At 44.1% G+C, this 26129-nt stretch overlaps 1 protein-coding gene across 2 annotated transcripts in view; it reads left to right on the forward strand.

Annotated features, from left to right (window-relative positions):
- The window catches only part of cntn1a (contactin 1a), a 70437-nt gene that overhangs the window by 27212 nt on the left and 17096 nt on the right, over positions 1-26129 (forward strand). For both annotated transcript variants that reach the window (XR_010901670.1, XM_067437292.1), the window contains exons 3-16: positions 6584-6622; positions 9940-10066; positions 15241-15410; positions 15674-15769; positions 16226-16432; positions 16606-16705; positions 19690-19874; positions 19986-20110; positions 22258-22378; positions 22476-22626; positions 22716-22843; positions 24873-25045; positions 25510-25645; positions 25713-25871. Coding sequence is in view for 1 of the 2 variants with exons in the window: in XM_067437292.1 (XP_067293393.1) it covers positions 6584-6622; positions 9940-10066; positions 15241-15410; positions 15674-15769; positions 16226-16432; positions 16606-16705; positions 19690-19874; positions 19986-20110; positions 22258-22378; positions 22476-22626; positions 22716-22843; positions 24873-25045; positions 25510-25645; positions 25713-25871 (1917 nt within the window). In the remaining variant the exon portion in view is untranslated. The remainder of the gene's footprint in view (positions 1-6583; positions 6623-9939; positions 10067-15240; positions 15411-15673; positions 15770-16225; positions 16433-16605; positions 16706-19689; positions 19875-19985; positions 20111-22257; positions 22379-22475; positions 22627-22715; positions 22844-24872; positions 25046-25509; positions 25646-25712; positions 25872-26129) is intronic.

The following is a 26129-nucleotide window of genomic DNA, read 5'->3' on the forward strand; positions in this document are numbered from 1 at the left end:
ATACTATAACCTTACTCTCACTGTGAGGATACAATACTATAACCTTACTCTCACTGTGAGTATACAATACTATAACCTTACTCTCGCTGTGAGTATACAATACTATAACCTTACTCTCACTGTGAGTATACAATACTATAACCTTACTCTCGCTGTGAGGGTACAATACTATAACCTTACTCTCGCTGTGAGGATACAATACTATAACCTTACTCTCACTGTGAGTATACAATACTATAACCTTACTCTCACTGTGAGTATACAATACTATAACCTTACTCTCACTGTGAGAATACAATACTATAACCTTACTCTCACTGTGAGTATACAATACTATAACCTTACTCTCACTGTGAGTATACAATACTATAACCTTACTCTCACTGTGAGGATACAATACTATAACCTTACTCTCACTGTGAGTATACAATACTATAACCTTACTCTCACTGTGAGGATACAATACTATAACCTTACTCTCACTGTGAGGATACAATACTATAACCTTACTCTCACTGTGAGAATACAATACTATAACCTTACTCTCGCTGTGAGTATACAATACTATAACCTTACTCTCGCTGTGAGTATACAATACTATAACCTTACTCTCACTGTGAGTATACAATACTATAACCTTACTCTCGCTGTGAGTATACAATACTATAACCTTACTCTCGCTGTGAGTATACAATACTATAACCTTACTCTCGCTGTGAGTATACAATACTATAACCTTACTCTCGCTGTGAGTATACAATACTATAACCTTACTCTCGCTGTGAGTATACAATACTATAACCTTACTCTCGCTGTGAGGATACAATACTATAACCTTACTCTCACTGTGAGGATACAATACTATAACCTTACTCTTGCTGTGAGTATACAATACTATAACCTTACTCTCACTGTGAGGATACAATACTATAACCTTACTCTCGCTGTGAGGATACAATACTATAACCTTACTCTCGCTGTGAGTATACAATACTATAACCTTACTCTCACTGTGAGTATACAATACTATAACCTTACTCTCACTGTGAGGATACAATACTATAACCTTACTCTCACTGTGAGGATACAATACTATAACCTTACTCTCACTGTGAGGATACAATACTATAACCTTACTCTCACTGTGAGGATACAATACTATAACCTTACTCTCGCTGTGAGGATACAATACTATAACCTTACTCTCACTGTGAGAATACAATACTATATACTTACTCTCGCTGTGAGTATACAATACTATAACCTTACTCTCGCTGTGAGGATACAATACTATAACCTTACTCTCACTGTGAGGATACAATACTATAACCTTACTCTCGCTGTGAGGATACAATACTATAACCTTACTCTCACTGTGAGGATACAATACTATAACCTTACTCTCGCTGTGAGTATACAATACTATATACTTACTCTCGCTGTGAGGATACAATACTATAACCTTACTCTTGCTGTGAGTATACAATACTATAACCTTACTCTCACTGTGAGTATACAATACTATAACCTTACTCTCACTGTGAGGATACAATACTATAACCTTACTCTCACTGTGAGTATACAATACTATAACCTTACTCTCACTGTGAGGATACAATACTATAACCTTACTCTCGCTGCGAGGATACAATACTATAACCTTACTCTCACTGTGAGTATACAATACTATAACCTTACTCTCACTGTGAGGATACAATACTATAACCTTACTCTCGCTGCGAGGATACAATACTATAACCTTACTCTCACTGTGAGGATACAATACTATAACCTTACTCTCGCTGCGAGGATACAATACTATAACCTTACTCTCACTGTGAGTATACAATACTATAACCTTACTCTCACTGTGAGGATACAATACTATAACCTTACTCTCGCTGTGAGGATACAATACTATAACCTTACTCTCGCTGTGAGTATACAATACTATAACCTTACTCTCACTGTGAGGATACAATACTATAACCTTACTCTCACTGTGAGGATACAATACTATAACCTTACTCTTGCTGTGAGTATACAATACTATAACCTTACTCTCACTGTGAGTATACAATACTATAACCTTACTCTCACTGTGAGGATACAATACTATAACCTTACTCTCACTGTGAGGATACAATACTATAACCTTACTCTCACTGTGAGTATACAATACTATAACCTTACTCTCACTGTGAGGATACAATACTATATACTTACTCTCGCTGTGAGGATACAATACTATAACCTTACTCTTGCTGTGAGGATACAATACTATAACCTTACTCTCGCTGCGAGGATACAATACTATAACCTTACTCTCACTGTGAGTATACAATACTATAACCTTACTCTCGCTGTGAGTATACAATACTATAACCTTACTCTCGCTGTGAGTATACAATACTATAACCTTACTCTCGCTGTGAGTATACAATACTATAACCTTACTCTCGCTGTGAGGATACAATACTATAACCTTACTCTCGCTGTGAGTATACAATACTATAACCTTACTCTCGCTGTGAGTATACAATACTATAACCTTACTCTCGCTGTGAGTATACAATACTATAACCTTACTCTCGCTGTGAGTATACAATACTATAACCTTACTCTCGCTGTGAGTATACAATACTATAACCTTACTCTCGCTGTGAGGATACAATACTATAACCTTACTCTCGCTGTGAGGATACAATACTATAACCTTACTCTCGCTGTGAGGATACAATACTATAACCTTACTCTCGCTGTGAGTATACAATACTATAACCTTACTCTCGCTGTGAGGATACAATACTATAACCTTACTCTCGCTGTGAGTATACAATACTATAACCTTACTCTCGCTGTGAGTATACAATACTATAACCTTACTCTCGCTGTGAGTATACAATACTATAACCTTACTCTCGCTGTGAGTATACAATACTATAACCTTACTCTCACTGTGAGGATACAATACTATAACCTTACTCTCGCTGTGAGTATACAATACTATAACCTTACTCTCGCTGTGAGTATACAATACTATAACCTTACTCTCGCTGTGAGTATACAATACTATAACCTTACTCTCACTGTGAGTATACAATACTATAACCTTACTCTCACTGTGAGGACACAATACTATAACCTTACTCTCACTGTGAGGATACAATACTATAACCTTACTCTCGCTGTGAGTATACAATACTATAACCTTACTCTCACTGTGAGTATACAATACTATAACCTTACTCTCACTGTGAGTATACAATACTATAACCTTACTCTCACTGTGAGGATACAATACTATAACCTTACTCTCGCTGTGAGGATACAATACTATAACCTTACTCTCGCTGTGAGGATACAATACTATAACCTTACTCTCACTGTGAGGATACAATACTATAACCTTACTCTCGCTGTGAGGATACAATACTATAACCTTACTCTCGCTGTGAGTATACAATACTCTAACCTTACTCTCGCTGTGAGTATACAATACTATAACCTTACTCTCGCTGTGAGGATATAATACTATAACCTTACTCTCACTGTGAGGATACAATACTATAACCTTACTCTCACTGTGAGTATACAATACTATAACCTTACTCTCGCTGTGAGAATACAATACTATAACCTTACTCTCACTGTGAGTATACAATACTATAACCTTACTCTCGCTGTGAGAATACAATACTATAACCTTACTCTCGCTGTGAGGATACAATACTATAACCTTACTCTCGCTGTGAGAATACAATACTATAACCTTACTCTCACTGTGAGTATACAATACTATAACCTTACTCTCACTGTGAGAATACAATACTATAACCTTACTCTCACTGTGAGTATACAATACTATAACCTTACTCTCACTGTGAGGATACAATACTATAACCTTACTCTCACTGTGAGAATACAATACTATAACCTTACTCTCACTGTGAGGATAACAATACTATAACCTTACTCTCACTGTGAGAATACAATACTATAACCTTACTCTCACTGTGAGAATACAATACTATAACCTTACTCTCACTGTGAGTATACAATACTATAACCTTACTCTCACTGTGAGAATACAATACTATAACCTTACTCTCACTGTGAGTATACAATACTATAACCTTACTCTCACTGTGAGGATACAATACTATAACCTTACTCTCGCTGTGAGGATACAATACTATAACCTTACTCTCACTGTGAGGATACAATACTATAACCTTACTCTCACTGTGAGTATACAATACTATAACCTTACTCTCGCTGTGTGTCCTGCTGTTGTCTTTGTGTTCCTGCAGACGATCAGTAATCAGAGGACATCAGCTCTTAGATCGCCCGCTGTCTCACACACACATCAGCTCTTAGATCGCCCGCTGTCTCACACACACATCAGCTCTTAGATCGCCCGCTGTCTCACACACACATCAGCTCCGATCGGTCGCTGTCTCACACACACATCAGCTCTTAGATCGGCCGCTGTCTCACACACACACATCAGCTCTTAGATCGGCCGCTGTCTCACACACACACATCAGCTCTTAGATCGGCCGCTGTCTCACACACACACATCAGCTCTTAGATCGGCCGCTGTCTCACACACACACATCAGCTCTTAGATCGGCCGCTGTCTCACACACACACATCAGCTCTTAGATCGGCCGCTGTCTCACACACACATCAGCTCCGATTGGTCGCTGTCTCACACACACATCAGATCTTAGATCGGCCGCTGTCTCACACACACATCAGCTCCGATCGGCCGCTGTTTCACACACACATCAGCTCCGATCGGCCGCTGTCTCACACACACATCAGCTCTTAGATCGGTCGCTGTCTCACACACACATCAGCTCTTAGATCGGCCGCTGTCTCACACACACATCAGCTCTTAGATCGGTCGCTGTCTCACACACACATCAGCTCTTAGATCGGCCGCTGTCTCACACACACATCAGCTCTTAGATCGGTCGCTGTCTCACACACACATCAGCTCCGATCGGCCGCTGTCTCACACACACATCAGCTCTTAGATCGGCCGCTGTTTCACACACACATCAGCTCCGATCGGCCGCTGTCTCACACACACATCAGCTCTTAGATCGGTCGCTGTCTCACACACACATCAGATCTTAGATCGGCCGCTGTCTCACACACACATCAGCTCTTAGATCGGCCGCTGTCTCACACACACATCAGCTCCGATCGGCCGCTGTCTCACACACACATCAGCTCTTAGATCGGTCGCTGTCTCACACACACATCAGCTCTTAGATCGGTCGCTGTCTCACACACACATCAGCTCCGATCGGCCGCTGTCTCACACACACATCAGCTCTTAGATCGGCCGCTGTCTCACACACACATCAGCTCCGATCGGCCGCTGTCTCACACACACATCAGCTCTTAGATCGGCCGCTGTCTCACACACACATCAGCTCTTAGATCGGCCGCTGTCTCACACACACATCAGCTCCGATCGGTCGCTGTCTCACACACACATCAGATCTTAGATCGGCCGCTGTCTCACACACACATCAGCTCCGATCGGCCGCTGTCTCACACACACATCAGCTCCGATCGGTCGCTGTCTCACACACACATCAGATCTTAGATCGGCCGCTGTCTCACACACACATCAGCTCTTAGATCGGCCGCTGTCTCACACACACATCAGCTCTTAGATCGGCCGCTGTCTCACACACACACATCAGCTCCGATCGGTCGCTGTCTCACACACACACATCAGCTCTTAGATCGGCCGCTGTCTCACACACACACATCAGCTCCGATCGGTCGCTGTCTCACACACACATCAGCTCTTAGATCGGCCGCTGTCTCACACACACATCAGCTCCGATCGGTCGCTGTCTCACACACACATCAGATCTTAGATCGGCCGCTGTCTCACACACATCAGCTCTTAGATCGGCCGCTGTCTCACACACACATCAGCTCTTAGATCGGCCGCTGTCTCACACACATCAGCTCTTAGATCGGTCGCTGTCTCACACACACATCAGCTCTTAGATCGGCCGCTGTCTCACACACACATCAGCTCTTAGATCGGCCGCTGTCTCACACACATCAGCTCTTAGATCGGTCGCTGTCTCACACACACATCAGCTCTTAGATCGGCCGCTGTCTCACACACACATCAGCTCTTAGATCGGCCGCTGTCTCACACACACATCAGCTCTTAGATCGGCCGCTGTCTCACACACACATCAGCTCCGATCGGTCGCTGTCTCACACACACATCAGCTCTTAGATCGGTCGCTGTCTCACACACACATCAGCGGTCAATGCTTTATAAACAGACACAGAGAGGATCTGCACTACGACTCGTGCTCAATCAGACCTAATGCTCAGTTAGGGTTCGGTCTTCCAAAGATAATGAAATCAAGATAATGGAGATAAAATGGGTCATGAGCAAAGGAGATCAAAGCATGCCAGATTCTTCATTTTATTTATTTAACCTTTATTTAAATGTTTTCGGTTGAATTATATTTTAAATTGAAAAGAGATGCACTGAATCATTCTGGGATGTTTTTGATGTTTTGTGTTTCAGTTTGCTCGGTGTGTGCCGATTTCCCAGGAGTCTTTGGAGGTAAGGCCTAATTTAAAGAACTGTGAGGTTTAATTCATTCTGCATTATCCCTCTATATTACTGGGCATTGTGGAGCCGGAGATTAAGCTCTCCTGAGACGTTCATGCGGTTTACAGAACACACATCAATCAAAGAACTGCAACACTTGAACATCCCTGATTATAATATGTGCATATTTACTTTTTATTGTGATATACATTACTGAATATTATTTTTATATTATATCATTGTATAATTGGTACTCTGTTTAAATTATTCTTTTAAATGATTTTAATTGGAACAGGGGTTGCTTTGTAAAATATTCCTAGGATTCTGACTTTAGTTTCTTTAAATATATAAATGTAATGTGTTCTTGTTTTGACGCGTCTGTCCTCTTTACCGCAGTCATGTTTGGCCTCTGATAATCTCGGCTGTTTAGATCAGAAACCGATCCATCTGACGTCTGGACGAGTTAATAACATCAAATCAGGAGCGAGCTGAAGATTACTCTCCCCGCTCATGAATAATTCATATCTGATTAGGCGAGACGCCAGCAGATTCCTCAATCTAACATCAGAAGACTTACGTTCCTCCGTCTGATGCACTCACTAAATCACTGCGCAACATTCAGCAGACTGACCTGCAGAAAAGGCTCTTCTTATGTAGTATTTCTTTCTTGTTTCCAATTCAAATATCTGACCATTCTTAAATCAAGATGCATTTACTAGATCAGTAAAACGAAAAACAATATTTTTTCTTGTTTTTTTGGGGAAATATATAAAAATGAAGTGAGTTTATCTTAAAACAGGCAAAATGATCTGCCAACGGGGTGAGAGAAATAATCTTATTTCTGATTGGGACGGAAACAAGAAACAAGATTTCAATCAGAAATAAGATTATTTTTAATAGATATATTTAAAATCTCACTTCATTTAGATTTTATTTTTAAGAAAACAAGAAAAAATATCTGATGTGGTTTTACTGATCTAGTAAATGCATCTTGATTTAAGGATTGTTAGATATTTCGACTGGAAACAAGACAAAATGAGTAAGAGTAAGAAGAGCATTTTTTGCAGTGTTTCGGAAATAAAAGTCGTGTTTTTTATCTTCTCGACTTTAATAATGCAGTTATGGTCAAGCACTCAGAGTATGAGATGATGAGAGAGAAACCTGAGCTCCGCTTTATGTGTATGGAGCTCCACAGCCACGCCAGGAAGCAGGAGCTCCACTGATTTCTCCACTGAGGAAATGATTTTGACCAATAACTGATAAACCTCTACAGACGGCCGTACCGTGCCTTATGCCACGTTATTTCAGCTGAATTTGAAGGTAATGAACGGCTGAATTTGAAGGTAATGAACGGCTGAATTTGAAGGTAAAGAACGGCTGAATTTGAAGGTAATGAACGGCTGAATTTGAAGGTAATGAACGGCTGAATTTGAAGGTGATGAACGGCTGAATTTGAAGGTGATGAACGGCTGAATATGAAGGTAATGAACGGCTGAATTTGAAGGTAATGAACGGCTGAATTTGAAGGTAATGAACGGCTGAATTTGAAGGTGATGAACGGCTGAATTTGAAGGTAATGAACGGCTGAATTTGAAGGTGATGAACGGCTGAATATGAAGGTAATGAACGGCTGAATTTGAAGGTAATGAACGGCTGAATTTGAAGGTAATGAACGGCTGAATTTGAAGGTAATGAACGGCTGAATTTGAAGGTAATGAACGGCTGAATTTGAAGGTAATGAACGGCTGAATATGAAGGTAATGAACGGCTGAATATGAAGGTAATGAACGGCTGAATTTGAAGGTAATGAACGGCTGAATTTGAAGGTAATGAACGGCTGAATATGAAGGTAATGAACGGCTGAATTTGAAGGTAATGAACGGCTGAATATGAAGGTAATGAACGGCTGAATTTGAAGGTGATGAACGGCTGAATTTGAAGGTAATGAACGGCTGAATATGAAGGTAATGAACGGCTGAATTTGAAGGTAATGAACGGCTGAATTTGAAGGTAATGAACGGCTGAATTTGAAGGTAATGAACGGCTGAATTTGAAGGTAATGAACGGCTGAATTTGAAGGTAATGAACGGCTGAATTTGAAGGTAATGAACGGCTGAATTTGAAGGTAATGAACGGCTGAATTTGAAGGTAATGAACGGCTGAATTTGAAGGTAATGAACGGCTGAATTTGAAGGTAATGAACGGCTGAATTTGAAGGTAATGAACGGCTGAATTTGTGCTCGTCATTAATCGCGCTGGCGTCAGACTCTCTCTAATGACTGATATCCCAGCATGCACTAATGGAGCCGGAAACAGGACTCAAAACGGACTCGCTTTACTCTCTTAACGCACATTATTATGCATAATTTATCAGTGCACGTTTAGAAAGTCATCGTTATGATGTTTCACTTTCTACTTTTCTTCTGATGTGCCTGAAAGTCAATAATATGAGCTGATCAAAACAACATCACCGTCATCAAGAGTTTACGTCAGTCCTCATACAACTCCACTGTAATTATATAATGTCACATATTGTCTGAGAGAGGTTTAATGATCTGGCATAACATTATGACCAGGTGAAGTGAGTAACACTGATGATCTCTCCATCACGGCTCCTGTTAGTGGGTGGGATATATTAGGCAGCAAGTGAACATTTAGTCCTCAGAGTTGATGTGTGTGAAGCAGGAGAAATGGGCAAGCGTAAGGATTTGAGCGAGTTTGGCCAGATTGTGACGGCTAGACGACTGGGTCAGAGCATCTCCAAAACTGCAGCTCTTGTGGGCTGTTCCCGGTCTGCAGTGGTCAGTATCTATCAAAAGTGCTCCAAGGAAGGACCAGTGGAGAACCGGCCACAGGGTCATGGGCGGCCAAGGCTCATTGATGACCGTGGGGAGCGAAGGCTGGCCCGTGGGGTCCGATCAAACAGACCAACTACTGGAGCTCAAACTGCAGGATAATGCTCCTGACACAAAGCACAAATGCTTCAGGAATGGTTTGAGGAGCACAACAACCAGTTTGAGGCGTCGACTCGGCCTCCAGATTCCCCAGATTCTTGCAACTTACATGACTTAAAGGGTCTGTTGCTAACATCTTGGTGCCAGATACCACAGCACACCTTCAGGGGTCTAGTGGAGTTCATGCCTCGATGGGTCAGCAAAAGGGGGACCAACACAATATTAGGAAGTTATGCCTGATCGGTTATCGGTTACATATTTTAAAAACATTATGTTAGATGTGATTAATCAGTTTGACAGCACTGTTTATTTTATATTTATGTTTTTCCCCGAGTGTACTGTGTGTTATTCTGATCTCTTCATCATCTGTCCCAGACGAGGCGTCCGGATTCGGGCCGGTGTTTGAGGAGCAGCCCGTCGACACCATTTACCCGGAGGAGTCTCCAGAAGACAAGATCAGCATGAGCTGCAGGACACGAGCCAACCCTCCGGCCTCATACAGGTCAGCACGCTTCACCACGCTTCACCACGCTTTACCACACTTTACCACGCTTTACCACGCTTTACCACACTACAGACACGAGCCAACCCTCCGGCCTCATACAGGTCAGCACGCTTCACCACGCTTCACCACGCTTCACCACGCTTCACCACGCTTCACCACGCTTCACCACGCTTCACCACGCTTCACCACGCTTCACCACGCTTCACCACACTTCACCACGCTTCACCACGCTTTACCACGAGCCAACCCTCCGGCCTCATACAGGTCAGCACGCTTCACCACGCTTCACCACGCTTCACCACACTTCACCACGCTTCACCACGCTTTACCACACTACAGACACGAGCCAACCCTCCGGCCTCATACAGGTCAGCACGCTTTACCACGCTTCACCACGCTTCACCACGCTTCACCACGCTTCACCACGCTTCACCACGCTTTACCACGCTTCACCACACTTCACCACGCTTCACCACGCTTCACCACGCTTCACCACGCTTCACCACGCTTTACCACGCTTCACCACGCTTCACCACGCTTCACCACACTTCACCACGCTTCACCACGCTTTACCACACTACAGACACGAGCCAACCCTCCGGCCTCATACAGGTCAGCACGCTTCACCACGCTTCACCACGCTTCACCACGCTTCACCACGCTTCACCACGCTTTACCACGCTTCACCACGCTTCACCACGCTTCACCACACTTCACCACGCTTCACCACGCTTTACCACACTACAGACACGAGCCAACCCTCCGGCCTCATACAGGTCAGCACGCTTCACCACGCTTCACCACGCTTTACCACGCTTCACCACGCTTCACCACGCTTCACCACGCTTCACCACGCTTCACCACGCTTCACCACGCTTCACCACCTTCACCCTAACCCTAACACTACAGACACGAGCCAACCCTCCGGCCTCATACAGGTCAGCACGCTTCACCACGATTTACCACGCTTTACCACACTTCACCACGCTTTACCACACTACAGACACGAGCCAACCCTCCGGCCTCATACAGGTCAGCACGCTTCACCACGCTTTACCACGCTTTACCACGCTTTACCACACTACAGACACGAGCCAACCCTCCGGCATCATACAGGTCAGCACGCTTCACCACGCTTTACCACGCTTTACCACACTACAGACACGAGCCAACCCTCCGGCCTCATACAGGTCAGCACGCTTCACCACACTTTACCACACTTTACCACACTTTACCACACTTTACCACGCTTTACCACACTACAGACACGAGCCAACCCTCCGGCCTCATACAGGTCAGCACGCTTCACCACGCTTCACCACGCTTTACCATGCTTTACCACACTACAGACACGAGCCAACCCTCCGGCCTCATACAGGTCAGCACGCTTCACCACGCTTCACCACGCTTTACCATGCTTTACCACACTACAGACACGAGCCAACCCTCCGGCCTCATACAGGTCAGCACGCTTCACCACGCTTCACCACGCTTTACCACACTTTACCACGCTTTACCACGCTTTACCACACTACAGACACGAGCCAACCCTCCGGCCTCATACAGGTCAGCACGCTTCACCACACTTCACCACGCTTTACCATGCTTTACCACACTACAGACACGAGCCAACCCTCCGGCCTCATACAGGTCAGCACGCTTCACCACGCTTCACCACGCTTCACCACGCTTCACCACGCTTCACCACGCTTCACCACGCTTTACCACGAGCCAACCCTCCGGCCTCATACAGGTCAGCACGCTTCACCACGCTTCACCACGCTTCACCACACTTCACCACGCTTCACCACGCTTTACCACACTACAGACACGAGCCAACCCTCCGGCCTCATACAGGTCAGCACGCTTTACCACGCTTCACCACGCTTCACCACGCTTCACCACGCTTCACCACGCTTCACCACGCTTTACCACGCTTCACCACGCTTCACCACGCTTCACCACGCTTCACCACGCTTCACCACGCTTTACCACGCTTCACCACGCTTCACCACGCTTCACCACACTTCACCACGCTTCACCACGCTTTACCACACTACAGACACGAGCCAACCCTCCGGCCTCATACAGGTCAGCACGCTTCACCACGCTTCACCACGCTTCACCACGCTTCACCACGCTTCACCACGCTTTACCACGCTTCACCACGCTTCACCACGCTTCACCACACTTCACCACGCTTCACCACGCTTTACCACACTACAGACACGAGCCAACCCTCCGGCCTCATACAGGTCAGCACGCTTCACCACGCTTCACCACGCTTCACCACCTTCACCCTAACCCTAACACTACAGACACGAGCCAACCCTCCGGCCTCATACAGGTCAGCACGCTTCACCACGCTTTACCACGGTTTACCACACTTCACCACGCTTTACCACACTACAGACACGAGCCAACCCTCCGGCCTCATACAGGTCAGCACGCTTCACCACGATTTACCACGCTTTACCACACTTCACCACGCTTTACCACACTACAGACACGAGCCAACCCTCCGGCCTCATACAGGTCAGCACGCTTCACCACGCTTTACCACGCTTTACCACGCTTTACCACACTACAGACACGAGCCAACCCTCCGGCCTCATACAGGTCAGCACGCTTCACCACGCTTTACCACGCTTTACCACACTACAGACACGAGCCAACCCTCCGGCCTCATACAGGTCAGCACGCTTCACCACGCTTCACCACGCTTTACCATGCTTTACCACACTACAGACACGAGCCAACCCTCCGGCCTCATACAGGTCAGCACGCTTCACCACGCTTCACCACGCTTTACCATGCTTTACCACACTACAGACACGAGCCAACCCTCCGGCCTCATACAGGTCAGCACGCTTCACCACGCTTCACCACGCTTTACCACACTACAGACACGAGCCAACCCTCCGGCCTCATACAGGTCAGCACACTTCACCACACTTCACCACACTTTACCACGCTTTACCACACTTCACCACGCTTTACCACACTACAGACACGAGCCAACCCTCCGGCCTCATACAGGTCACCACACTTTACCACACTTCACCTTTTACACTTTTACCACTTACGTTTTTATCCGTCTTGTTTTAGATCTCTTAGATTACTCTGAGCTGGTTAATGAAGATGCTCTTCTTTTGTTCTTAGATCTCTCCGTGGCATGTGGTTCAGTAGAGCCTTTATGTGCCGCTTTAAGGCGGTTTGGCTTTGGTCCGTGTATAAAGGCATCAATAGTAATGTTGTCTGATGGAGCCTCACCACGGTTTGTCTTTGGGAGAGGCATCAGACAAGGGTGCCCGATGTCTCCTTTTTTGTTTCTGTTGGTTGCAGAGCTTCTTGACCTTTATATAGTGCATTGTCCGAATATTGAGGGCTTCCAAATAGTAGACCACACTATTTTATTGAGTCAGCTGACAGATGATGTGTGTGTCTTCTCAAAGGATATTAGACAGGTCCCCACTATATTACTATAATATACTCTTTTCTGATGCTTCTGGCCTTTCTGCGAATCAGAGATCATGACGATTCATCAGTCTGATATCCCAGATTAAGATAAAACAAAAGGTTAGATATCTTGGCATTATAATTAATAAATGTCCACATGAAAGAGTTGGAAATGATTGTTCTACATGTCTACACAAAGCAAACACGTGTTTTAATGGCTGGTCTCAGAGGAACCTTTCGGTCCGTGCCGTATATCGCTCTCCGAGGCTGAATCTCGAGGCTAGTCTACCCTGCTCTCTCCTTGTGTTAATCTCTAAATGTGTTCAGATATTGACAGGGCCTTATTTAGATTCATTTGGAAAAACAGAACTGATTATGTTAAGAGAAAAAACGATTATCAGACTTTTTTTCAGAGTTCAGAGCTTAACGTTCTTGATTTCAGTACTCTTAATACAATTATTTTAATTCATTGGATAAAACACAGCTTGACCCAGAATAAATCTATTTGGTTTTATATCCCCAACCTGTTTTTTTGAAAAATGTTACTATCATGTGACTTCAGATGCAGCGAACTTCCAATCAATGGATCAAATTTCCACAAGCAGTCCCTAGAAGCAATGAAAATAGCATTTAAACCATTTCTCTCCACACTCATGCATATTACGGAATAACCAACACGTGTTATCTAAAAGAAAGAGTATATTTAAAAGAGAATGGTTTAATAAGGGAATTATATTCATTTCTGATTTACTAAATGATGATGGTGAGATTGATTCTCTATCAGGGATCGAGTCGTCAAACGGAGATTTCCATATGGTGGTGAAAAGCATTTCCACTAAATTTCTTTAACTTATGAAAGCTCATCTCAGTTACAGTTCAGTATGTCGACAGACTCCAAAACGTGTTATTGGGTGTGTTAATATATTGGATCTGAAGTGTAATAATGCTTACATCAAGTTGCATTACTCGAGATATCAGTTGTTACCCAAAAGCAATTCTAAAATGGAAACAATGTTTCCCTATAGCGTAAATTGAGAAAAATGTTGTTTTTTGATACATTTTACAAAATATAATCTAGGGAAGTAATGAGAGTCTATGAGTCTATGATCCTTTTCCTGGACTGTAATACTGGATCTGATATAACTGATAACGCATTAAAGTTAATTATTCTTCTTGGGAAGTTTCATATACATAAAGCTAAAGTAGTGTCTATCACACCTCCATTTACATTTTTCTGTAAAGATCTTAAAAATTGTATGACTCTTTGAACTCAATTACTAGGAATAAGAAGTGAACATCTCTCATATTGAAAAAAGTAATTAGCAAAATGTAATAATTTACCAATGTGAGATCTGGCATGTGCATCCCCCAACATTAACTTCTGTTTATGCTTCTTTTGTCTTTTTTGTTTGTTTGTTTGTTTGTTTGTTTGTTTGTCTAATGTTACATATCATTGTATGTTTTGTTGGAAAATGTAATTAAAAAAAACGAATAAAATGATCGGGTTTAAGGATAAGATTCCTCATGAATTAGACGCTGATTAATGGTCAGGTTTGAGTCCTCTGATTCTGTGGGTCATTTCTCATCAGTGTAGATTCATGACTGTACTCCTGATGCTTTTGCACTTCATTATTCATTAATAATGTGATCAGCCGGTCTACATTAGCTGTGTGTTCCTGATGGTGTGTGTGTGTGTGTGTGTGTGTCCTCAGGTGGAGACTGAACAACACTGATATCGTTATTGACGACCACTACAGCCTGACGGAGGGGAGTCTGGTCATCAGCGTCCCTGATAAGAGCAAGCATGCTGGGAACTACACGTGTGTGGCCAGCAATGAGTTCGGCACGGTGGTCAGTCAGAGAGCGTCCGTTCAGTTCGGCTGTGAGTCTCTATAAGAGTGCCACACACACACACACACGCACACACACACACACACACACACGCACGCACGCACGCACGCACGCACGCACGCACGCACGCACGCACGCACGCACGCACGCACGCACGCACGCACGCACGCACGCACACACACACACACACACACACACACACACACACACACACACACACACACACACACACACACGCACACGCACTGTTCTGTGGTGTGTGTGTGTGTGTGTTAATGACCTCTAATGTTTCAGACCTGGACATGTTCTCCACTGACGAGCGGGAGGCGGTGTACGTGAAGGAGGGGCAGGGGGCGGTGCTTCTGTGTGACCCGCCTCCACACTTCCCAGGTCACTATGGCAATGCTTCTGTACTTTCATAGAATGGAGATATCAAGTTTTCAGATCGATCGATCTGTGCTTTGATCTTAGGCCCTGATGCAATATTTTTTCCCCCCAAGATGGTAGGAAATAAATTAATGTCACAATAAATAAAATCTGTCATATTTAAATCATACTGGGGTGTCTCTACTTTGAAATTGTGAACTTGAAACATAAATCTGAAGACACGGACATATAGCGCTTGTCTTAATATGTTGGATTGGCTTCGTTTACTTCTGTTATAAAGACGATCAAAACAGACTAGCTGACAGCCGGCCATGAACGTGAGATGTATTAACCAATCGGAGGAGAGCCCTTCTAGCCAATCAGAGATGAAAGAGGCGGAGCCTTCCCCTACCATCCTGGGAAAATAAATACTGCGTCCCTGGTGTATCAGGTGTGTGATGTGATTTCCTGTGTCTGCAGAGGACCTGTCGTTCCGCTGGATGCTGAACGAGTTCCCGGACTTCATTCTTCAGGATAAGCGGCGCTTCGTGTCTCAGTCCACCGGGAACCTCTACATCTCCACAGTGCGCTCGGCCGACAGCGGAAACTACTCCTGCTTCGTCTCCAGCCCCGCCATCGCCAAGAGCGTCTTCAGCAAGTTCATCCCACTGGTGCCCATCGCAGAGCGTGAGTGTGTGTGTGTGTGTGTGTGTGTGTGTGTGTGTGTGTGTGTGTGTGTGTGTGTGTGTGTGTGTGTGTGTGTGTGTGTGTGTGTGTGATACTACAGACGTCCAAGCGCCTCGAAGCAGGAGTCGTGGTCAGCCATTCACTGTGTTTGTCTCGTGTCTGCTCTCCTTCAGGTTCTCTGAGGAAATATCCTGCAGATATCAAAGTCAAATCTCCAGACACCTCCGCGCTGGCGGGGCAGAACGTCACGCTCGAGTGCTTCGCGCTGGGAAAGTAAGAAAAAACGCCAAACAGATGATTTCTGCTGTTAGCAAAAGCACCGCTTCATTCATTTCCCTCACACACTTCATTATTCAGCGTAATTTTCTGCAAATATTTCAGATTATAATCACTTTTCATTCTGCATTCTGTAGATCATTCCAGCATTAGATGTGCAATCTGTTGCTCTTTATAAACTTCTCAAAGAAAATCTCCCATTGGCAGAATGACATCACTGTAGAATGACATCACTGTAGAATGACATCACTGTAGAATGACATCACTGACATCACTGTAGAATGACATCACTGACATCACTGTAGAATGACATCACTGTAGAATGACATCACTGTAGAATGACATCACTGTAGAATGACATCACTGTAGAATGACATCACTGTAGAATGACATCACTGACATAATTGTAGAATGACATCACTGTAGAATGACATCACTGTAGAATGACATCACTGACATCACTGTAGAATGACATCACTGACATCACTGTAGAATGACATCACTGTAGAATGACATCACTGTAGAATGACATCACTGTAGAATGACATCACTGACATCACTGTAGAATGACATCACTGTAGAATGACATCACTGTAGAATGACATCACTGTAGAATGACATCACTGACATCACTGTAGAATGACATCACTGTAGAATGACATCACTGACATCACTGTAGAATGACATCACTGACATCACTGTAGAATGACATCACTGTAGAATGACATCACTGTAGAATGACATCACTGACATCACTGTAGAATGACATCACTGTAGAATGACATCACTGACATCACTGTAGAATGACATCACAGTAGAATAACATCACTGACATCACTGTAGAATAACATCACTGACATCACTGTAGAATGACATCACTGTAGAATAACATCACTGACATCACTGTAGAATGACATCACTGTAGAATGACATCACTGACATCACTATAGAATGACATCACTGACATCACTGTAGAATAACATCACTGACATCACTGTAGAATGACATTACTGTAGAATGACATCACTGTAGAATGACATCACTGACATCACTGTAGAATGACATCACTGTAGAATGACATCACTGTAGAATGACATCACTGACATCACTGTAGAATGACATCACTGTAGAATGACATCACTGTAGAATGACATCACTGTAGAATGACATCACTGACATCACTGTAGAATGACATCACTGACATCACTGTAGAATGAAATCACTGACATCACTGTAGAATGACATCACTGTAGAATGACATCACTGTAGAATGACATCACTGTAGAATGACATCACTGTAGAATGACATCACTGTAGAATGACATCACTGACATCACTGTAGAATGACATCACTGTAGAATGACATCACTGTAGAATGACATCACTGTAGAATGACATCACTGACATCACTGTAGAATGACATCACTGTAGAATGACATCACTGACATCACTGTAGAATGACATTACTGTAGAATGACATCACTGTAGAATGACATCACTGACATCACTGTAGAATGACATCACTGACATCACTGTAGAATGACATCACTGTAGAATGGCATCACTGTAGAATGACGTCACTGACATCACTGTAGAATGACATCACTGTAGAATGACATCACTGTAGAATGACATCACTGACATCACTGTAGAATGACATCACTGTAGAATGGCATCACTGTAGAATGACATCACTGACATCACTGTAGAATGACATCCCTGTAGAATGACATCACTGTAGAATGACATCACTGACATCACTGTAGAATGACATCACTGTAGAATGACATCACTGTAGAATGACATCAGTGACATCATTGTAGAATGACATCACTGTAGAATGACATCACTGACATAATTGTAGAATGACATCACTGTAGAATGACATCACTGTAGAATGACATCACTGTGGAATGACATCACTGTAGAATGACATCACTGTAGAATGACATCACTGTAGAATGACATCACTGACATCACTGTAGAATGACATCACTGTAGAATGACATCACTGACATCACTGTAGAATGACATCACTGTAGAATGACATCACTGTGGAATGACATCACTGACATCACTGTAGAATGACATCACTGTAGTATGACATCGCTGTAGAATGATATCACTGTAGAATGACATCACTGACATCACTGTAGAATGACATCACTGTAGAATGACATCACTGTAGAATGACATCACTGTAGAATGACATCACTGTAGAATGACATCACTGACATCACTGTAGAATGACATCACTGTAGAATGACATCACTGTAGAATGATATCACTGACATCACTGTAGAATGACATCACTGTAGAATGACATCACTGTAGAATGACATCACTGACATCACTGTAGAATGACATCACTGTAGAATGACATCACTGTAGAATGACCACTGTAGAATGACATCACTGTAGAATGACATCACTGTAGAATTTCATCACTGTAGAATGACATCACTGTAGAATGACATCACTGTAGAATGACATCACTGACATCACTGACATCACTGTAGAATGACATCACTGTAGAATGACATCACTGTAGAATGACATCACTGTAGAATGACCACTGTAGAATGACATCACTGTAGAATGACCACTGTAGGATGACATCACTGACATCTCTGTAGCATGACATCACTGTAGAATGACATCACTGTAGAATGACATCACTGGTTCTGCCAATGTTATGAATGAACATTCTAGAACGTTCGTTGTGATCTGTTCTTTCATAAGTGTTGCACATTTGTACATCCTTCATGAAATGTTTTAGTTGGGCGTTCCTCTAGTGTTTTGTAAATGTCACTGTTTGTTTAAGACACTCAGAGAACATTCATAGAGTTCTCACATTCCTTTCATCCTCGATAGCCACCTGACACACTGTGTGTGTGTGTGTTTTGTGTGTGTGTGCATGCGTGCGTGTGCGCGTGCGTGTGTGCATGTGTGTGCGTGCGTGCATGTGTGTGTGCGTTCAGCCCCATCCCTCAGATCCGCTGGAGGAAGCTGGATGGCGAGCTGCCGGCCCGTCGTCATGACGTCAGTATGGCAGGGAGTCTCCTCCATCTTTATGACGTCCAGTATGAGGACGAGGGTGTGTATGAGTGTGAGGCCGACAACTCCAAAGGCAAAGACAGGCACAGAGCGCACCTGCACGTGGAGGGTGAGGGTCACATGACCACAGCATATTCTGGGCAACACACAGACATAACGGACCTGACCTGTGTGTGTGTGTGTGTGTGTGTGTGTGTGTGTGTGTGTGTGTGTGTCTCAGGAGCTCCTGAATGGGTGGAGAAGATCAGCAGCTCGGAGAGAGACATTGGAGGAGATTACAATATGTCCTGTGTGGCCAGCGGGAAACCCAAACCCCACGTGCACTTCCTGAAGAACGGACGGATGGTAGGCAGCAATGGAGAGACGAGTGGCTGACGGACTGGTCCTTCAGTGACGGTGTTGAGCTCGTCCTCTCTGCTCACCGCTTCAGGAGCTCGGCTGCCGGTCAGAAAGTGTCCAGATTAGTCGTGTGTAAATGGCTGTGTTCCCGCCTTCCCATCATGCTCCTGTTGCGTAACACTCGGAGCAGATGGGTCTGATCTCGACTCCTGAAGTGTGTGTGCAGAACCGTCCAACACGACCTCTGACGGACTGGAGCACTCTCTTTTATATCACACTTCATTTCCATGACTTTTCCATTACAAAAACCTTTAATCGTCAAACGATTAATCACATCCAAAATAAAGGTTGTGTGTACTGTGGATAAATATTTGAATAGACACAAATGGATGTACATATTATTACATTATTATATATATGACAAATATATACTGTATATACATGCAAATATTTCTTAAATATATACATGTATGTGTGTGTATTCAAATATACAGTGGGTACGGAAAATATTCAGACCCCCTTTAATTTAATTGCAGCCATTTGCTAAAATCATTTAAGTTAATTTTTTTCTCATTAATGTACACACAGCACCCCATATTGACAGAAAAACACAAAGTTGTTGACATTTTAACAGATTTATTAAAAAAGAAAAACTGAAGTATCACATGGTAACAAGAATTGACAAAATGTAAAATGTGTACCTTAAATGCAATGTAAGTCGCTTTGGATAAAAGCGTCTGCCAAATGCTTGAATGAATGTAAATGGTCCTCAGTATTCAGACCTAAGTAAGTCAGGGCTCTGGCTAGGCCAATCAAGAACAGTCACGGGGTTGTTGTGAAGCCACTCCTCTGTTATTTTAGCTGTGCTTTGGGTCATTGTCTTGTTGGAAGGTGAACCGTCGGCCCAGTCTGAGGTCTTGGGCACTCTGGAGAAGGTTTTCGTCCAGGATATCCCTGTTCTTGGCCACATTCATCTTTCCCTCGATAGAAACCAGTCGTCCTGTCCCTGCAGCTGAAAATCACCCCACAGCATTATGCTGCCACCACCAGGCTTCACTGTTGAGGCTGTATTGGACAGGTGATGAGCAGTGCCTGGTTTTCTCCACACATACCGCTTAGAATAAAGCACAAAAAGTTCTATCTTGATCTCATCAGACCGGATAATCTTATTTCTCAGCAGAGTCCTTCAGTTGTTTTTAGCAAACTTTCGTGTGTGTTGCTCTGAGGAGAGGCTTCCGTCGGCCACTCTGCCATAAAGCCCTGACTGGTGGAGGGCTGCAGTGATGGTTGACTTTCTCCATCTTTCTCCATCTCTGGAGCTCAGCCTCAGTGATCTTTGAGGTCTTCTTTACCTCTCTCACCAAGGCTCTTCTCCCCCGATAGCTCAGTTTGTCCGTACGGCCAGCTCTAGGAAGGGTTCTGGTCATCCCAAACGTCTGCCATTAAGGATTATGGAGGCTACTGTGCTCTTAGGAAACTTAAGTGCAGCAGAATGTTTTTACAATTTGGCCAGATCTGTGCCACAATTCTGTCTCTGAGCTCTTCAGGCAGTTCCTTTGACCTCATGATCATCATTTGCTCTGACCTGCACTGTGAGCTGTAAGGTCTGATATAGACAGGTGTGTGGCTTTCCTAATCAAGTCCAATCAGAATAATCAAACACAGCTGGACTCAAATGAAGCTGCATTTTAATAAATCTGCAAAAATGTCTGGTAGGTATGTGTGTACATTAATGAGAAAAAAATGGACTTAAATGATTTTAGCCGAAGCCAGCAATATAAAAAAGATTGAAAAATATAAGGGGGTCTGAATACTTTCTGTACCCACTGTGTGTGTGTGTGTGTGTGTGTGTGTGTGTGTGTGTGTGTGTGTGTGTGTGTGTGTGTGTGTGTGTGTGTGTGTGTGTGTGTGTGTATATACCTTTATTTCTGTATTTATTATAATTAATTAGCAATAATGCATTGATGTATTTTATTATATTAAAATACATAATACAATTTTAAATGAAAATTTTCTGTTTCTGTTATTTTACATATTTTACACTTTCTCCTCATTGAATCTCCTCAGAGGCTGATAATAATATGAATCTGAATCTGATGATGATATGAATATGAATCTGCTGCTAATATGAATTGTTGTTGTTTCTCCATCAGTCCGGCAGGAGTCACGAGCTGCGCTTCACGGGCCTGGCGTTTGAGGACTCGGGCATGTATCAGTGCGTGGCTGAGAACCGTCACGGCGTGATCTACGCCAACGCCGAGCTCCGCGTGTTCGGTGAGCGGGTCAGAGGCCACTGTGTGTCGTGTGTTTCTCTCAGGGTCAGGGGTCAGTGTGTGTGTTCCTGCTGTGAGTGTGTTTTGTGTTCCCTCAGCCGGCGCTCCTTTGTTCGAGAGGAGGCCTGTGAAGCCCAGAGTCCTGGGGCCCAAACATGGCCGTGTGGTTCTGGAGTGCAGACCCCGAGCGGCCCCGCGGCCCTCCATCTCCTGGAGCAAAGGGACCGAGCTCCTGCACAACTCCAGCAGGTCAGAGGTCACGCCGCATCCCTCTGGCAGAGGTCAGAGGTCACAACGCATCCCTCTGGCTCAAGCTAAGCTGTGCTTTATCTCCACAGGGTCTTCATCTGGCCAGACGGGAGTCTGGAGCTCATCAACCTCACCAAATCAGACGAGGGCAGATACACCTGCTTCGCCGAGAACGACCGGGGCCGAGCCAACAGCACCGGAGCGCTGCTCGTCACGGGTACGGCAAGCCTATCAGCTCAGTAATAAAGCTCACCGCTGTGATGTCACAGGGGGACTGAATGCATTGCACTTTTTTATTAAATCATAATTTATCTGAATCATAATGCTTCCTTGCATTCTCTTTCTAATAATGCATAAACTAACATTTCAAATCACTATTTCTAGCAATAGAAATCTAAAACTTGATAAAAAGTAGTTTTTGAGATTGTTTAAATATACAGGAGCTGGTCATGCCATTAGAATATCATCAAAAAGTGGATTTATTTCCCTTATGCCATTCAAGAAGTAAAACTTGTATATTATATTCATTCATTACACACAGAATGATATATTTCAAATGTGTATTACCTTTGATGATTATAACTGACAACTAAGGAAAATCCCAAATTCAGTATCTCAGAAAATTAGAATATTACTTAAGGCCAATACAAAGGATTGTTAGAAATCTTGGCCAACTGAACAGTCTGAGCATGTAAAGTCTGAGCATGTCCAGCAGTCAGTGCTCAGTTGTGTCTCCCTTATCCTGAATTACTGCGGCGATGCGGCGTGGCGTGGAGTCGGTCCGTCTGTGGCTCGGCTCAGGTGTTATGAGCTCAGGTTGCTCTGATAGGCCTTCAGCTCTTCTGCATTGTTGGGTCTGGCGTATCACATCTTCTTCTTCACAATACCCCAGAGATTATCTATGAGGTAAGGTCAGGTGAGTTTGCTGGTCAATTAAGAACAGGGACACCATGGTCCTTAAACCAGGCACTGGCTGCTGTGGCACTGTGTGCAGGTGCCCAGTCCTGCTGGAGAATGAAATCTGCATCTCCATAAAGTTGGTCAGCAGCAGGAAACATGAAGGGCTCTAAAACTTCCTGGTATACGGCTGCGTTGACCTTTGACCTCAGAAAACTCAGTGGACCAGCACCATCACTGACTGTGGAAACTTTACACTGGAGCTCAAGCAGCGTGGATTGTGTGCCTCTCCTCTCTTCCTCCAGACTCTGGGACCCTGATCTCCAAAGGAAATGCAAACTTTACTTTCATCAGTGAACATGACTTTGGGCCACTCAGCAGCCCTTTTTGTCTTTAGCCCAGACGAGACTCTTCTGACGCTTCTGTTGATCAAGAGTGGCTTGACTCGAGGAATGTGAAGCTGAAACCCGTGTCCTGCAGACGTCTGTGCGCAGCGGTTCTTAAAGCGCTGACTCCAGCTGCAGTCCACTCTTTGTGAATCTCCTCCACATTTTTGAATGGGTTTTGTTTCACAATCCTCTCCAGGCTGCGCCCTCCGTGTGTAAGGTGTCAATGGTCGTCTTTTGGACACCTGTCGAGTCCGCAGTCTTCTCCATGATAGTGTAGCGGACAGAACGAGACTGAGAGACCATTAAAGGCCTGCAGGTGTGTTGAGTTCATTAGCTGATTAGAGTGTGGCACCAGGAGTCTTCAATACTGAACCTTTTCACAATATTCACATTTTCTGAGAGACTGAATTTGGGATTTTCCTTAGTTGTCAGTTATAATCAAAATTAAAATAAATAAAAATGTGAAATATATCAGTCTGTGTGTAATGAAAAAATATACAAGTTTCACTTTTTGAATGGAATTAGTCAAACAAATCAACTTTTCGATAATATGCTAATTATATGACCAGCACCTGCATATTAAAGCCTTCCACCTACTGATAATATGTAATAATGTATAAAGCATGAGCTGCTCTATAGAGCGGTCACTAGTGGTCACAGCAGGAATCACATGCTCTCTCTCTGTACACTCAACAGGGGGCGCTCATCTCCTTCAGGACATGGGCTTTAAAGGACCCATTTGAATCTCAAATACTGCATAAATAATAAAAGAGTATTATTTGCAATGGAAAAATGGATATCAATTTCTACATAAATATCCATTAGTACCACAAAATCCTCCTAAAATGCTAAATATTTATGTGACTCCCAAATAAAGACGCTCGTGTCTCGCTTCGACTGGTCAAATGAAGACCACACGAGTGCTCAGATGAGTTGGTCATGTTTAATCTCTCTCCTCAGACGCCACTAAGATCACACTGGCCCCGACGAACGCTGACATCAGCGCGGGCGAAAGTACCAAGATGGAGTGTGCTGCGTCACATGACCCGACCCTTGACCTCACCTTCATCTGGTCCCTGGACGAGCACGTCATCGACTTCGAGCTGGACCGAGAGCATTACGAACACAAGATGGTAAACTTCAGTCTGATGACCAACTGCTCATGATTATTGATTAATAACATTAATATCATCACACCAAGAACCATAACTCTGATAACAATCTGTGACCCTTGACCTCAACAGCAGTCATAATCTCACGGGTATATCTGTGGCCAACAATACATCGTGTGTGTCAAACGTATGCATTTTTCTTTGATGCCAAAATCATTAGGATTTTAAAATCATGTTTCATGAAGATATTTAGTAAATGTCCTACTGTAAGAATATCATACATGTATTATGAGTAGTGATATGCACTGCTGAGGACTTCATTTGGACAACTAAAGGAGATTTTCTCAATATTAGGATGTTTTTGGGGTGGATTCTGATTGGCTGTTTCTCCTTCATCAGCTGATTATGGTTGCAGTTATGATTATAGTTCTCGTTGTTGGCGTGAGCGGCTGTCTCTCTAACATGAGTAATCTGGTGTTGGTCAGGAGGCCGGTCCGGCTGGGACGTCCAGCTCAGAGCTGTGGATCCGGAAGGCCCAGCTGAGACACGCGGGTCGGTACTCCTGTACGGCCCAGACCCCGGTGGACAACACCACCGCCGCCGCGGAGCTGGTGGTGCGAGGTGAGACCGCTTTCCCACAGCCCATAATGCCTTCCCAGATCCCGAATGACAGCCTGCTCTCCCTCAGGTCCTCCTGGTCCTCCGGGCGGCGTGCGAGTGGACGAGGTGACGGCCAGCAGTGTGAGGGTGAGCTGGAGCCACGGGTCAGATAACCGGAGCCCCATCTCCAGATTCAGCATCCAGCTGAGAGAGGTGCGGGAGCAGACCTGGAGAGACGCCTCCACCGGTCAGTCAGTCATCTTTATTTCTATCGCTCTTCTCCAGCGCCGATTGTGTCAGAGCAGCTTCAGTGTTAAACAGGACAATACTGCAGCAGAATTAGATTTGGCTGTACAGTCGTTCTGGAGGAAACAGTGATGTTATCAGCTTATTTTAATTTATCATAAGCCCCTTTCAAACTGCACGTCGGACCCGCAATATTCCCGGAGCATTGCCGGGTCTCCTTCTGTGTGAAAGCAGCCACGTCCCGGGATTGATTACCGAA

This window comes from Pseudorasbora parva, chromosome 25 (assembly GCF_024679245.1).
Source record: "Pseudorasbora parva isolate DD20220531a chromosome 25, ASM2467924v1, whole genome shotgun sequence".
Classification (NCBI taxonomy): domain Eukaryota; kingdom Metazoa; phylum Chordata; class Actinopteri; order Cypriniformes; family Gobionidae; genus Pseudorasbora; species Pseudorasbora parva.